A 16,748-nucleotide genomic window follows, 5' to 3' on the forward strand; every position below is an offset into this window, starting at 1 on the left:
TTACAGTGCAGAGTGTGTTTCTGAACAGTAATGGATTTAGTTTAGACTCAGGAAATCATATTGTGAATATGTACAGTACACCCGCATATTTAGTGTACAGTTTATTTAAGCAGCTGCTGTAAATGTCTGTAAAAACTAAAAGCATATACAATAGTTTTCTTCCATGATAAAATATGCCATGGTTTACTTGTGTTTTCTAATGTAATCTCATAATAATCATATCCTAAATACTTAATGTTTGGTTCTGTGCTAAAGAGATAATTGATGAGCCTAAAATAGGCTTATATGTACAAAGTTTTACACATATTTTTGTATTGTGATTCATATGCTATATATATCAGAGACTTTCTATTCATTTGTAAAGTACATAAATTATTGTAAACTTTTAATTAAAAAAGTCTTTTAAACGTATGAATGACTAGACATGGATTTTCTCCATGCATCACAAAAAGAAAAGTGTTGAAGCCACCATGTAAACAGCAGTAGTTGCTTTTGAACTATACCAATGGAGTAATCTGAGTAAGTTTACACATTGATCAGCACGCATCAAAAAACTATGCTCCAGATTGTTGTAGAGAATATTTCCATTTATTATACCAACAATTACAGCCAACCATAGACAACCCAGCTCCCAACACATCTCTTTAAATGTCTTATGACTTGGTTAAATAGCTGTATCCTGCCAAGAAACATTCGATCAATTTCCATATCTTTATCCTATTTTACCACTTGCATGCCTAGTGTACAAAAAGGTCTATATAAGTCTATATGTTGAGGAGGTGTGAAGACAACAGCAATGTGCTGACAGTTTAGAAATACCTGCTGAGAAGAAAGAAGTAATTGACTGGTCTGTGACCTGCAGCCCACTTCCTCCTTTCTAAAGTTTCCTATTATGGTGGCCCATTGGAAGGGAATATAGCATAATTTCTGTAAATGGTGGTTCTTGGTTTCCTGCTCATGGAAGTAGCCTCCAAAATCTTCCAAGAGAATTTGGGGAGTGTCACACTGGCCATAGGAGACTACTTCATGTGGCAGTTGCACATAGCAACTGGATTAATAATTCTGGAACTAGTTCTTACATTAGGTACATTAGATATGTATGTTCATTAGATTTTACAGGTCTTGACTGTAAGACATCACTTTGTGTTCATGGATAAATAGGGGTCTCTCATTTCTGCTTGCTTTAAAAACAAGAACTTTGAGCCAAGCTTTCTGCTAGCATTGCAGTGCAATGACCTAATTCTGTTTAGTAACTCGTTTCTAGAGCTATAATCCTGTATCAGCTAAAACAACAAGGGAATAAAGTATGTGAAACAGAACAGTCTGTTGCCCAAAGGCTGACATCAGTTGCAAGCAGAAATCGTATACTGGAGTACTGTTATCTCATTCATAATGAAACTCAAAATTTAAATAATCTGTGGAGGAACCTACTTTTTATATGAATTCTGACCTAAATTACCATCAGCAAAATGAAACGATTAGTAAAAAATAAATAAATCCCACAAGGTAGCATTGAAATATTTCCACAAATAGTATAATCAAATTGTTTGTCAGACACCACACTGCAGTTGTGATGAAAATGTAACAATTTTTATTCTACTTTTTTGCACATATCTGGAAGAAAATTAAAGGAACGCAGAAGAGAAAATGCAAGGTATGCCAGTGTATCATGTGCTTCATAATACATGCATTCCATTCAAATAAGTCTTCAAATTTCATCTACAGAATTGTAGTTGGCAAGGGCTTACAGACTTAAGTGTAAGCACCGGGCTATAAATGTTCTATAGCCCTACATACAAAAGTGCGTCGCTTTTGTTCAAAACGCCTTTGGCTATCCCTTAATAAACTGTTAATGGAGCAAAAGCAAGCACGTTATCTCTTGTGTCTGTCTCCGTTGGTAAGGGAATAATTGATTCAATAAAGGCTGTCAGTAAACTTCCATTGTGTTTATTCTTCTTCTGGGACCACCTCGACTCATGCATGGTGAGTTGAGCCAACCCCCCGCGAGAGGCAAAGCAGCGTTTAAGTGACAGCGATGGAAATTCTCCTGTAGGTGGGCTCTCGCTGGGATGTCCTCCTAATGAACTCCTCCGGCGCGGCTGCTTCAGCACCACAGAGCGTGGACAGCTCCCAGCCAGCCAGGCTCGTGGCGAAGACCAATGGCGTTACCTGCCTAACGCAGCGCGGAGCTGGCTAGGAGTTTACATCTGACAAGTGAAATCGGATTGAGCCCCTGCGTTGCTGTGACCCCCATCCCCACACGGCGCTAGTTCCCCAGCCCTCCCCGAGGGCAACACTTCGCTCCACTCTCCAGCAGTCCCAGGCAGGCGGCCTCCCGCCCTAGCAGCCATGGCAGAGCCGAGGGAGCAGCTCCAGCCGCCGGAGAAGAAAGAGGAGGAAGTGCCCGATTACTTCGCGGCCCTCGGCACCTGCAGCCCCAAGCCCCGGCAGAAGTACGGAGGGATGTTTTGCAACGTGGAGGGCGCCTTCGAAAACAAGACGCTGGACTTCGAATCGCTCAGCGGAGGGAGGCGAGGGGGCAGCAACCAGAAGCTCAGTCGAGGGGACCTCAGCCAGCTCTCCAGCGGGTCGGAGGCGCAGAGCGAAGCCAGCAGCGGCTGCCAAAGTACCCCGGTCCTCACACCCGCGGGGCCGCCGTCAGTTGGAGTAGCGGGGGAATTATCCAATGGCTGCCATCAGGTAACGGGGGAAGGAAGGCGCTGGGAACGGTCATTGGAGGAGATGCGCTATGGGGCTAAACTTTTGAGGGTGCGGGATAAAGCTGAACCAGCGCTCTGTCTGTCTGTCCCCCATAGAAATGTTTCAGGGATGTTTCAGGAATGTGTTTAACGACGTGAGGAAGGTAATGAGCAAATCCCGTGCAAAAAGGCCAGTCCCTTAGCGGAATCAGCCAAACGGCCCGGGAACAGGCAAAAAGCGCCTAGCGTCTGGGTCTCTTCCAGCCAAGTAGGCGGCGCTCGAAGTGACTCGGCTCATGCGCGCAGGTTCAGCTCGTGAGACGAGGACCTGGCAAACCCGTGAGCGGCTCGGCGTCTGCCCTCGATTTCAGAGGCGCGAGAGCCGCTCCGAGCAAGCGACAGAGCCAGCTGCATTTCCTGAACTGGAATGTGGTTTGGAATTCACAGTGGAGCAGCCGCTTCTTAATCGCATCCGAGGTCACGAAACCTGTCACAATCGCCCCCCTCCCGCCCTCCGAAGAGGACTGATCGGGACGCCAGGTGGCGATTGATTTCCCAATCGGCTGCAGCCCGTTTAGACGGCTGGCTGGCTTTCTCCAGCGTCCTCTTTAAATGTGGCGAGTCAGCCATGTATACCCCACAGGTAGAGCAGGAGCACTGTGTCCTCTGTTATTTTGCAACGCAAATGAGCGTCACCGGGGACCTGGCTTTTGTCTCTTCAATCTCTTTCCAAGGCAGAGTGCACATCGGAGTCAGCGTGCATGATCCGTAGAAATCTCCTCTGCCGCTGTGAGATTCAACAGACCCGGTCTTATGTTACAGCCAATGGGAGTCATTTTATTGATTTTAATATGAATAAAAGAATTGGATGGGAAGGCTGAAATGCTTTGCACATTTACTGTAGGGTAGGTCCGGGTTAACTCAAAGGGACTTACTTCTGAGTAGATAGGCATAGGAATTTCAATGAGGCATACTTTGGGGCAAACTGGCATAGAATAGCAACCCAAAATGCCCTTTAAAAAGGTAGGACCAGGTGTTTCTTCCCAGTAGCAGGAGCCATGCGGAGTTTGTGGCTAGGGCTGGAGATTATATTAACCCAGAATGCTAGCCTTGACGCCTATGTTCTGTGGAGGCAGTAGACTTCTGAATGCTAGTTGCTGGAAGCAGCAGCAGGAGAGAGTGGCTGCAGCGCTCAGATCCTGCCTGGGGGCTTGCTATAGACATCTGGTTGGCCACCAGCATGAGCCATTGGCCTGATCCAGCAGGCTCTTTTTACACACACACAACCACACCTCCTACATCTGAGTGGGAATTGCAGCAAGGCAGAATGCCCCTCTTCTCTTCCACTTTAATGCTGATAAATGGTTTTTAATAAACTACTTTCCACGTGGTGCAGTGGAGAGGGAGGGAGTCTCTTGTGACAATCTCTTTTTCCTGGTAATTTGAGCACAAAGCTTTAAGAACTGAGGTTTCGTTCTCCAGTCTAAATGCCACTTGGCTGCCCTGCAAGTTATTGATTAAGGCTGCAATTCTAAATAAAAATAAAGAATACTTACCTTGGTGTAAGTTCCCTTGAACTCTGCTTCTGAACAGGCATGCATATTTTCTCTTTGTTCTCTGAAATGAGTGACACATTTTACTTATTACTGCAAAACACTTATACCCCGTTATCTAGCCCAGCAAAACGCCCATTTAAAGTCTTAAAAAGATAGGACACGAAAGGAAAGGGGTGTGTGGAGGGAAGAGGTAAACGAACAAAACTCAGGCGACACATCTTTAATGTTACAACATCAGCCTCGTACACCAGAGCCCTCCAGGATCACATCCAGACTCCAGCTAACCTGGAACTTGCATTTCCATCAGTGGCCAGACTGATGCTTTCAGGAAGCCTACAGGCAGAGCACAAAGGCAGGAGCCCGCTCCTTTTGTTTGCCTCCAAGGCCTCCCATTATTCGGAGGCACATTTCCTCGGAATATGGACGACCCATCGCTCGTGGCCAGGACCCCTTAGAGCAGAGATATCCTCTGCATGAATTTATCCCATCCTTAAAAACAAAACCTGAATACTAAGCTACTGGTCACCAATTAAATCGCGCGGCAGAGAATTCCTTAGTGAATTACGCGGCGTTTGAAACAGCACCTCGCCAAGTGCATCTGATTCCTCAGAGGATCCCCTTATTATTGGATCCTAACCAGATCTCTGTCTTCAACACCCGGTGGTGCTTATGAAGGAAAATTCTGACCAGGCTGAGCTGGTTGCCCCGAGCATCTGGTGCTATATTAAAACAGAGGGTCACTTAAACCTGAAATACACTTGGAAAAGTTAAACAAAACGGGGCTTCCTTTTGAATGGACGTGCAGATGACAGCGCTGTAGGGAAGCACCCGCCTGTTTGGGGCTACACAACAACACTGCTCTGCATAGGATTCAACTCCTAGGGACTTCGTCCCCCCTCCCCATAAAATATTTGAGGGGGCCGGTGAGCCTCAAAGTTGATGGGCATTGCCATTCAAATGGGGTGTATGTGCTGCGTCTTGTGATCGATTAAATGGGGCAGGGTTTACTTGCGCCCCCCAAAATTTTATTCAGGTTGGCACCCCTGCTGCTCTGCGCGCGTGTGCTCCTAGTCACTCGGAAGCCGGTTCCACCGACATCAAGGATATTGGCTTTCAAGTTATACTCGGGGTGAGTAAGTCCCAATCCAACGCAAGGTTTGAAATATGGATCTGAAGCGGGGTGGATGGGGGGCAGGTGATCTAACTTCCCGCTCCCAAATCAGCCCCGGGGAGCCGGCTGCGTCTATTCCAGCTCCCAGCAGAATGCACACACACACCCCAAGCGCCAACCGGGAAACACAAAGGCCCCCTGGGCTGCGTCTCCAGCCAGCCGCCCCCCTGCTGACGAGGGCCTGGCCCCTGGAGAGAGAGGGCTCGGCCACGTGGCCTTCGTTGGCCGGCGTGGGGAGGCGCAGGCTTTTGTTGGACAGGGCCGTGGCTGCTGCGGCGGGCCGGGCTCGCTGGAGAGGCCCCGGCGGAGCTGTCTGCCTACGCGTCTGGGGCCCTGTCTGCCGCTGCCTGGCGCACGGGCGTGGAATGCTAATCAGGCAGCTGCTCACTCGGCAAGGCTGCCGGGCGGCCGGCGCAGGGGGAGCCACCGAGCTCCTCTCGCTCGCTCGCTCTCGCTTGCCCGCCCTCCCTCCCTCCTTGCCAGAACAATCCGCCGGGCGGAGAGGCGCGCACGCACACGCGGCGCCACTCAGCACAGAGCCATCCGCCGGCGCCAGCCGCTGCTCCCTCGGCCGGCCGCGCTCCGGACCCACAAAGGCCCCTCGTCGTCGTTGCCGCCCGTGACCCCTTCCCACGTCCCGCGCTCGGCAAGGCCTGCGGGGGAAGATGTCGTACCAAGGCAAGAAGAACATCCCGCGGATCACGGTGAGCCGCAGGGCCCTGGGCTGGGGTGGCGATGATTTTCGGGCTGGCATTCCTCTCCAAGGGTCCGATCTGCGCTTCCCGGGCTTTTGCGGAGCCCCCAGCCCCCCCGCCTTTCCCGAGGCTTCTGGTGATGATCCCACCCGGGTGGGCCGCCGAGCTGAAGCCCCTGGTTAGGATTTTCGTAACGGGAAGGCAAGGGGAGGTTTGGGTTGCAACGGGGAGGGAGGGGTAGGTGGAGCCGCGCGGTCCCGGTGGGCTTCAGGGGGAGGGGGCGGGAGGCGCAGGCGAGATCCGAGCGAGGGCATTCGGCGTTTGTGCCTCGCCGGCCATGGGTGGTGGTCCGCCTGGGGACTCCTCGAACAACCTCTCCTTGTCCGCAGCGCGCTCTTTCTCCCCATGCAACGCTCAGCCTCTAGGTGCGCGCTGCTGCCTTCTTCGTACAGAAGCGAGCCAGTGGGGCCCCCCACCCACCGGCTTTCCAAGGAGAAAAACAAAACAGAGCGCTGTGTTATTCTGGAAATCTCCCAGGGTTATAAAGCGCAGCGAAAGACCTTGAGGAATCCGCCCACTTCTCGGCACCCCGAATCAACTTATAAGGGAATGCAAAACAACATCCTTCGTGGCGCGCCTTTCTTCTTCTTCGCTAAGTGGCTGGTGTCGCCTTCTTCTGTTGTTTATCCGCTTGCAGCCCACCCCCGCCCCCGATCTGATTGCTCATTCGAGGATTTCTAACTCCCTTTGAGTGGGTGACCTCCTACGACACCATCCTCCATTCGACCCTCTTCAGAATGTTAAAATGTGCATTTCCAGAAGCAGGTGGGCAGTCCAAGCCTCTTTCTCGAGGGGCAGGGGAGCACCATTTGCCTCCCATGGACAAATCTATATCCGTATTTTCCACCTCTAACAGAGGGGATTAATATCTTTTTGGCTGAATTTGTTTTTAAGCGCAAAGAGCTTAATTTAACTTGGTTAGAGTATTTCTCAGTATCAGACATTTGAAAGGCAATCAATACAGGTTCTTCAGATACAAGTTGAACTGATAAACACAGAAATGTGGGCATTTCCTATAAGGATTTCTTCAGTGACTGTGGGATGTAGTAACTTCTAATACACAATCTGTTCCTGGGAATATGGGGGGGGGGGGAATAGGGGGATGGAAGTCTTCTGACTGAGGGCTGCTATTTAAGACATTTGCCACTGAAAGCTCCCTGTGCAGAGAATTAGTGTCCTCTTTTGTTAAATGTAACCCAACTTGAACCCCAAGGATTTAAACAGTGTTTTATCCTCAGCTGGATGTGCTTCATAATAACAATGCAACAAGCTTCTATTTACCTGTTAAATGCTTTTCAAATACAGTGCACATTCATATTCTCTGTAAGCTAAGCTCTGCTGTTTGAAATAAGTCCATGTATCAGACCTATCTTTATGCAAAGGTAGTTATTTCAAATGCCTTCTGGATCTCCATTACATCAACCCATACACACCTGAGACTGCAATCCTATATATATTTCTTTGTCGTAAGTGTCATTGAATTTAATGGGGTCTGCTTCTGAGGAGACATTCAAGAGATTGCACTAGTAAGAATAGCAATATCCCCCCCCCCTTTCTGCTTCCCTATCACTGGAAGAAATAAGACACAGCAAATTGTCAGGCATTTACCACAACTAAAGGTGTTAGGATCGGTTGCATATAGCCCACATCAATGTGAATCTCTGCATGTTTCTACTTATAAAAGGCAATCTGTTTGTGACTACCTTAACATTAGCATTCTCCAAAACACAAATTCTTCTTTTCTTGGGAATGCAGCTTGACCTAGTTTTGATCCCTTCCTAGGTTTGATCCACTAAATCATTATTATTTTGTCACGCTACCCATTTGCATCCCCTCCTAATCCTTCCCTTTATCAGAGGGGTGTGTGTACATTGCACATATAGACACATGCACTGTTAGGGTTACATCTAATACAGCAGATTATGCTTGTGAATTCAAATGTGGAAATTTCTGACCAACTCGCCACCGAAATAAACTGCGGAATAAAGCACACCACATTCATTAGGATCTAAAGAATTGTGGAATTATGTTCAGGCAGCAGTTCCCAAGGCTGTGTGGCAAGCTGAAATCGAAGAGGATTGAAAAAACAGCTTATGGAACTGCATGAAGACTTGAGCTAGTTCAAGTCCCTTATGTGAACCTAAGTGTCTCCTTGGATCCTGGCCATGATGACTGAGGAAGCTCTGATGCCTGCTTAAGCCCTTAAGGGTTGACTTTTAAAGTAAGCAACGTCAGAACTCATTACCTGCCAAGTAATTCTTGGTTGTGAGCCTCTTGACCTGGTGGCCTAGCCTGTCAACTCTCAAATGCATTAGTAGGAGAGGTAGGTGACTATTTCCCATTCCTTGCATCCTGTCATGTTAGATGGTTTGAAGAGCCTGCTGCATCAGGCCAATGGACCATCTATCTTGGTTTAGACAGGCCTCACAGCTCCCTTCCTTTCTCAGTGTACTCTATTTCTCCCATCAAAATGAGCAGCTGTGATGTCACTTCTGTAGAAGGGGTTTTCTTTCGAGGTGGGCTTTGAGCAGAATGGCTCCCCCCAATGCCTGACATGTGAGGGCTCTATTCTTCATTGTTTGGCCGTGAGCGAGCCAGAGCAGGCCAGCCCTTGAAGCAGCGACTGAAAAGAAGCTGTTTGAATAAAGGCTGGCTTACTGCATCTGGCCCGTGCTCTGGTTGTTATGGAGAAGGGCTGCAGCCTAGGAATAGTTACAGCATTGCTCATCCAATACTGTCCCCCCTTTATGGGGAGGAAGAGCTGCAGTGGGTCGGTGAAGCTGCTCATCGAGGTATCCTGATGAAAGAAACCTCTTATGCTTTCTATACATTATTCACTTTGATTGGTAGCACAACATGTCTTACCCACATTATCATGAAAGGTCAAGGGACCCCTGACCATTAGGTCCAGTCGTGACCGACTCTAGGGTTGCGGCGCTCATCTCGCTTTATTGGCCGAGGGAGCCGGCATTTGTCCGCAGAAAGTCATGTGGCCAGCATGACTAAGCCGCTTCTGGCGAACCAGAGCAGCGCACGGAAACATCGTTTACCTTCCCGCTGGAGTGGTACCTATTTATCTACTTGCACTTGACGTGCTTTCGAACTGCTAGGTTGGCAGGAGCACATCATCATTATTAACTCTATATTCCTGTATCAAGGTGTAAACACCCAGGAATTGTTGTGAAGGCATCCATTGTTCTGTCTATGACAGGGGTCACCAGCCTAAGGCCCACGGAGGTCGTTTGACTGGCCCATGAGCTGCCCCCGAACTGAGCTGCTTGTGCGCTGCGCTAAACCGGCGCGGCACGGGGACTCGCTTCCGTGGCACCGGAAATCCCATCTGCGCATGCGCAAAAAACGCAGGCGGGCATGTGATCCAGCCCACAGAGGTATCTCTGGGACCGATCCAGCCCAGGCAAGAAAAATCTTGCCGACCCCTGGTCTATGAAATGAAACTGGTATGGGCTAACTTGAACTTGGAAGAATGCCACCTGGGTGCTCTAAATCCTGTTATAAGAGGTCCTTGAAAGGGTGTTGTGAACCAAAGTAGCCAACTCCTTGATACTTTCCTTGTTAGTATTGTTGCATTTATAAAGGCCTACAGTTAAGGGTATAAGCCCCAGGCTATGTAACAAGGAAGCCAATTCCACATGCTTTCAGAAATTACTTTTCTTTGTTAAACATTCTGTTTCAGTTGCAAAACATTAAATTTTTGTTGTCGTTAGGATGGGATACTGTCCTTCTCTGTACACTTACTTTCCTTTGCTGTGTGACTTTTTCTGCATTTATTCTGATAATGTGTTTCTGAGTCCTTAGCATTCTCCAGCAGCTGGCAGATTCCCTGGAATTGCTAACAGAGGTCAACTCAAAATGAGTCACCTTTCAGCAAATTATAGGCCTGATTCCTTGTAATATCCTTGGAGACAGCGCCGAGAGGGGAAATCAACAAAGGCTTTGCACCAGAAACCCATGGCTCCTTGTTTTGAGAGCTGAAAAATGTGGGATTCTAGCCATCTTAATTAAGAGCTGCCTAGCTGGCACTGTGTTTTACAATAACATTTGACAAAAAAATAAGTCAGGCAAGGATGATGAGTGTATTTTCTAAAATTCTATAACACATAATTCCTACCATTTGGTCGGATAGCCCAGAGATGCCAACAATTTTTGCTGCCTGTGTTGTTTGTATTACATTCTTTTGCATTTCTAGACAAAATAACATCAGCTGCTTTGCATGTCTTAGACAAAGTCCAAATCTCAGGTGTGATTTGAGACCAACACTCAGCTTGCACCAGGCATTTCTCCATAGTCTGCTTCTGAATGTCTACCTAAAGTCACCTTTAATAAAATGTCTGGTTGTCTTGGAAATCATTGTTTGTTTGCTTTTAAATCAGAGTGACCGGCTGCTCATCAAAGGAGGAAAGATTGTCAACGATGATCAGTCATTTTATGCAGATATCTATGTAGAAGATGGCTTGATTAAGTAAGTTGCTGAAAAATATTTTGGAGTACAGTTTTATTTATTCCAGATATTTGTGTACAATTTGATCTACTTTCATTGCTCTCTGATAGATTAATTACAATATAAGCAAAGCATAGAGGAGACAGAATATAATTGTTGTTACACAACTACATGAAAGTAACACATTCAGTACTAAGGTACACAGCACCTTTTGCACACAGGGGCCTATGGATCAAGATTATTATTATTATTTATTTATTTTCTATATTGCTCTTCATCTGAGGATCACAGGGAATGCCCCCAAAGAAGTATGATTGGCATCCATCTGTCTTGGGAGACAATTGAGGAGTGCACCTTTGGGGGGGGGGCTAAGTCAAACTGTTGGAAGGTTGCAGTGGTACCTCGGGTTACATATGCTTCAGGTTATATACGCGTCAGGTTACAGACTCTGCTAACCCAGAAATAGTACCTCGGGTTAAGAACTTTGCTTCAGGATAAGAACAGAAATCGTGTTCCGGCAGTGCGGCGGCAGCAGGAGGCCCCATTAGCTAAAGTGGTGCTTCAGGTTAAGAACAGTTTCAGGTTAAGAACGGACCTCCGGAATGAATTAATTACTTAACCCAAGGTACCACTGTATACCTATAGCTTAATCCTAAGGCTGTGCTCAGGCGGCACTTTCCTTTGCTCCCCGTTGAGTGCTAGAGCATTTAACTGTGAATGTAGAAAACATTTCAGCAAGGAGAGTCTGGTAAGAAAACACATTTCCAAAAGCCGTGTTATGAGTGTCAGGAACACAGTGAGTTGATCTAGTTCAGGGGTAGTCAATGTGGTCCCCTCCTGTAATTTTGGACCATAACTCTCTTTATCCTGATCATTGGCCATGTTGGCTGGTGCTGATGGGAGGTGTCGTCCACAGCATCTTCACTACCCCAGATCTCGTTACCAGTACTCGATTGCCATTTAAATCAATGGGATTTAAGTCATAATTTAATTGCTGGGATCTTAGATCAATGAAATTAGTCTGGATCTGACCTAATATGTTGGATATCTGTATGCTGTTGTCCTCCTTGAATGAAACTTGCAAGCAATCTCTTTTAATGTCATTTTCAGGCAAATTGGGGAAAACCTGGTTGTTCCTGGAGGTGTGAAAATGGTTGACGCTTACGGCCAGCTAGTTATGCCAGGTGGGATAGATGTCCACACTAGATTGCAGATGCCAGTGTTGGGAATGACCTCTGCTGATGACTTCTATCAAGGAACAAAAGCAGCTCTGGCAGGAGGGACCACCATGATTCGTACGTAACGCCCTTACCGTGGACTGCATTCTTTTTGTTGTTAAAGCAGGAAAATCGGTGACTGAAAATAACTAATTAGAGGTTGCTCTCTTGGTGAGGTGGGGCCACAGCACTAGTTTCCCCACAACGCTGTGACTGCCTCTTAGCAGGAGGGAGAGGAGCATGATGGGAGCATCAGATTGGCTCTGACAGTGTGCCTGCACAGCCACAGCGCTGTGACTGCCTCTTAGCAGGAGGGAGAGGAGCATGATGGGAGCATCAGATTGGCTCTGACAGTGTGCCTGCACAGCCACAGTGGCCCTGCCACCTTGCTACTTACCAAGTCCCTTCCAGTAAGTGGCAGTGGCGCCACTCCTAAGAAGCTTGCATTGCAACTCTCTCCAACTCAGCAAGGCACTCTTGCCAGGTACCACTCCACTTGGGACCAAATTTCCTCAGAGTGTAGCTGAGCTGAACACATCCAGGCTGACTTTCAGCAAACAACAGAAATGCCTTGTGTTTGCCTTGTAACACACTCCTCTTGAGGCACCAGTCATGAAACCATATCACTTGTATGTATGTAAGATCACTGCTCATTTGGTCACACGAATTAGCTTTTAATGCATGCCTGGGCTCCCACAATGCATTCTGTACTGTAGACTTGCATAAACATATCCCCATGTCATTGTGGTACAATGACAACCCTTTGGGTGTAGCAGAACTTTCATTTTTCACAACATTTTGTGTGTCCTTTCCCTGCCTGGTTATAGCCTTAAAAATTAGGTTGTCTGAAATATAATTATAGACACTGCAGATCTTTGGTGCTACCTATTCTGATGTGAGAGCCAGTGTGATGGGTCAGTTAGAATCTGTTAGAGTGTCAGACTAGGACCTGTGAAACCAAAGTCTAGATTCCCACTTATCCATTAAGCTCACCTTGGGCCAGTCATAGTCCCTCAGCCTTATATGAGGATAAAATGAGTTTGGGGAGAACCATGTACTTCACCTTGGAACTCCTTGGAGCAGGCATAAGCAAACTCGGCCCTCCATATGTTTTGGGACTACAACTCCCATCATCCCTGACCACCTGTCCTGTTAGCTAGGGATGGTGGGAGTTGTAGTCCCAAAACATCTGGAGGGCCAAGTTTGCCTATGCCTGCCTTGGAAGAAAGGTGAGATGTAAATGCAAAAAAACCCCAAAATGCTTCTTGAAATAAGAACCTTTCAATAGATATGGGGTAGGAAACCCATTGCCTTCCAGGTGTTGTTGGACTCTAGTTTCCATCATCTCTGGCATCCCATATTAGGCAATTGAACCCTCATCATCCAATGAATGCATTTGTTTCTCCAGTTGACCATGTGTTCCCTGAATCTGGGTCAAACCTTCTGACTGCCTATGACCAGTGGAGGGAGTGTGCTGACAGTAAAGCATGTTGTGATTATTCTCTGCATATTGACATCACACGCTGGCATGAGAGCATCAAAGAAGAGCTGGAGGCTCTCGTCAAAGACAAAGGTAAGTGCAAAGATACGCTTCATAGAAAGTAACAAGTGGATGGAGATTTACGACTGTCATAGCTTCCTAGTTGCAAAAAGACATGAATATTGCAACACTGGAAGGCAAAGATCCTGCCACATATAAACTGCTAGATTATGCAAAAGAGTGTTTTAGCTTGAGAGCAAATGATGTTTAATAGATGAGGGAAGCTTATCCTTTTTGACAAGATGTGTTTATCATTTTATGAATATGATGTCCTAACATGCAGTGTTTTTCCACCATTGGAAAACTCAGTTTTTGTGTTCTTTGATTATTCAAGATCATTTGTCCTCTAATGCAATATTTGGGAAGTATAAGTATTTTAAATGTTCTTTTTATTGTGTGTGTCTGTACCCACATGCATATACACACATATACACACACACACACAAGTAAAGGGACCTCTGACCATTAGGTCCAGTCGTGACCGACTCTGGGGTTGTGGCGCTCATCTCGCTTTATTGGCTGTGGGAGCCAGCGTACAGCTTCCGGGTCATGTGGCCAGCATGACTAAGTCGCTTCTGGTGAACCAGAGCAGCACACGGAAATGCCGTTTACCTTCCCGCCGGACGTGCTTCCCACTTTGACGTGCTTTCAAACTGCTAGGTTGGCAGGAGCAGGGACCGAGCAATGGGAGTTCACCCCGTCACGGGGATTCGAACTGCCAACCTTCTGATCGGCAAGCCCTAGGCTCTGTGGTTTAACCCATACACACACATAGGACAATGAAAATTAGTTAACCATCAGTAAAAAAAACAAGCTTTCTTTCTTAAGCATGACAATATCCAGTGTTGTGGAGTAACATTCAATAGCATCCCACCTTAATATGATTTGACCCTTAGGTAGACATTGTTAAAACTAGAATCCCCCACTCCCAATTCCAATAGTTTATTAAGGTGCCAGCTATGACTTGGATGTGGAATACTTGAGAGGGCTTTTGGTATCCCATGCTACTGGGCTGCCCAAGTGGACCAAAACAAAACAAATAAAAGCACCCATTCTGGGTGTTGCATTCAGGTTGCTTCTGAGAAGGTCCACCAGGTGAAAATCTAGGCAACTACTTGAATGCTTCTGTCTTTCCTGCCGCTTTTGAATTACTATTGAATCAAATCTGCATAAAATCATTTCACTGTGGCAATGATAGTGGGAGAAATAAGGATTCTGCAGGCATCTCACCCCCTTTGGATTCCAACCTTCATCTTGGTTTTTCCCCACACAGAGGGCCTTCTGGGAAGCCAGCTGAATCCTTCCAGATTAAATACGTTGTGAAGCTAGGATAAGGCGATGCTATGGCTCTGGTGCGGTTTCCCACTCAGGGAGTCAGAAATTTCACCCAAGAGCTACTTGGTCAGAACCTGCACAGGCATCCCAGTGGGAAGTTCCACACATCCCTCATTGCAACAGGCTCCTTGTGGTGTGGAAGCGACTTTCATGTGGTTTGGTTCTGAACTATAAATGAGAGAGAGAGACAGAGACAGAGACACACACAGAGAGAGAGAACTGGGTGACAGTGTGAATGGGGCAACACTCTTGTGTTTCCCAAGGAATTGGCACTAGACCCATACGAACAGGACTGTCTGCACGGCCACCCTATTTCCTGCTATTCAGAATTGTTCTCTAGTATTGCCTTACTATTAGTAAAGAGAACTAACAATTATTCCCATTCACGATTGGTTGTGCCTGTAGAATGAGCACAGCTGGCCACATGGTCCATCACTGGCCACATGGTTGTTTCCATTAGTACGACTATACTCACTATATGTGCCACAAGACCCACATAGTCCCACTCATCACACACTCCATCATGGTATTGCACCCTGGTGAAGGGGCCGCTTGCTATAGGCCATGCCGCTGAAGGAGTTCACACTGAGTAGCCCCAGAAGAAAGTGGAAGGAAAATACCAAGCATTATCAGAAAGATATTGGGAAACCTTGCAGGAAAATCATTTCCAGGGACACTGCGCACCATCTTTCAAAGAAACTGATGGTGAAACACAAGAGCCATAGCTCAGTGGTAGAACATATGTTTGCATGAAAAAGGTTGGGTTCACTGCCTGACATTCTCAGGTGAGGGTAGGAAAGACTTCTGCTTGAAACCATGGCAAACCACTGCTGCTCAGTGTAAAGGATACTGATGGTCTCACTCTGTTTAAGGCAGCTTTGTATGTTCCTATAAAACTCAACATTAAGATTTTAGGTTAACCAATACATGGAAATGGGTCATCCAATCCAATGCCAGATTTCTCATGTTTATTTAAACGTTGCAATAAATTCTAAGAATATAATTGGAAACTGTCGGGGATTTTGGTTCAATTCTACAACCTAAGAAGTCATACAGAGAAATTAACATAGCGCAGCTTAATGCATGAACACAGCCTATTGCTCCAAATTGTCTAAAAAAGAATTTGATAGGTTCAGAGCCTTGTGGTATATACCTGTGCGGTATGTATCTGCACACTGTGGTTCCTAACTAATTGCACTTTTGACATTGGAAAGAAAATGCATTAATGACAACTGTTCACTTAGCATAGATGAGTAATTCAGAGTCATATCAGTGTATTTGACTTGACTGCTAAGAATGTTAAATTGGACACTTAGGATTCGATAGCATTTTCTTCTGAATAAGCTAGCTCATGGCTCACAGCATAGATTTTATTCAACATTTTTCAATTCAGATTCTAAGCCTTGATTAGTTTTGTATCTAAGCTGGCCACGCTATGCAGCCTGGTAACTGATGATCATCTTTCAGTAGCAATCATTAATTCTCTTCTGCTTTCATTAAGGTGTGAACTCCTTTCTTGTTTTCATGGCTTATAAAGACAAACTCCAGTGCACTGATGCTCAGGTAATATACATACAAGATGCAAACTGTTGTTCAACTATGCTTTGGTTGAAAAACATAAGCATTATCAGACTCCGCCATTTTTCTTTCTTTCCTGGCAGATGTATGAGATATTCAGTATTATTCGAGATCTGGGCGCCATTGCCCAAGTACATGCTGAAAATGGAGACATCATTGATGAGGTAGAGTGTTTATTTATTTCATTTCATTTATGAATCACTGGCCATGAAGCATCCCAAAGCATTTAGCAATTAAAAAATCAGCAACGAAAACAATTTCAAATCCAATGCAGTTAGAAGGGTGGTTGAAAAAGAAATGTCTTCAATAGGTGCTGAAAAAACTGTAAAGACAGTGCCTGTCTGATCTGTAATGGGCACAAGTTCCAAGGGGCAGGTGCCACCACACTAAAGGCCCTGTTCCTACATCATGTGGAATGAACTTCCTAATGAGATGGTA

At 46.3% G+C, this 16,748-nt stretch overlaps 1 protein-coding gene across 2 annotated transcripts in view; it reads left to right on the forward strand.

The window, feature by feature from the left end:
- Positions 1 to 2,334: 2,334 nt before the first annotated feature.
- Positions 2,335 to 16,748, forward strand: part of DPYSL4 (dihydropyrimidinase like 4) — a 32,287-nt gene continuing 17,873 nt past the window's right edge. Inside the window, exons 1-6 of one of the 2 annotated variants that reach the window (XM_083616927.1) lie at positions 2,335 to 2,700; positions 10,573 to 10,661; positions 11,751 to 11,935; positions 13,266 to 13,430; positions 16,234 to 16,295; positions 16,394 to 16,474. In XM_083616927.1, the coding sequence (XP_083473053.1) occupies positions 2,350 to 2,700; positions 10,573 to 10,661; positions 11,751 to 11,935; positions 13,266 to 13,430; positions 16,234 to 16,295; positions 16,394 to 16,474 (933 nt within the window). In that variant the 5' untranslated portion in view covers positions 2,335 to 2,349. Of the gene's footprint in view, positions 2,701 to 5,644; positions 6,131 to 10,572; positions 10,662 to 11,750; positions 11,936 to 13,265; positions 13,431 to 16,233; positions 16,296 to 16,393; positions 16,475 to 16,748 lie in introns of those variants that run through there. The other variant, XM_083616928.1, reaches the window with a different exon arrangement.

The sequence above is a fragment of the Podarcis filfolensis genome (assembly GCF_964270895.1).
Source record: "Podarcis filfolensis genome assembly, chromosome: 5".
Lineage (NCBI taxonomy): Eukaryota > Metazoa > Chordata > Lepidosauria > Squamata > Lacertidae > Podarcis > Podarcis filfolensis.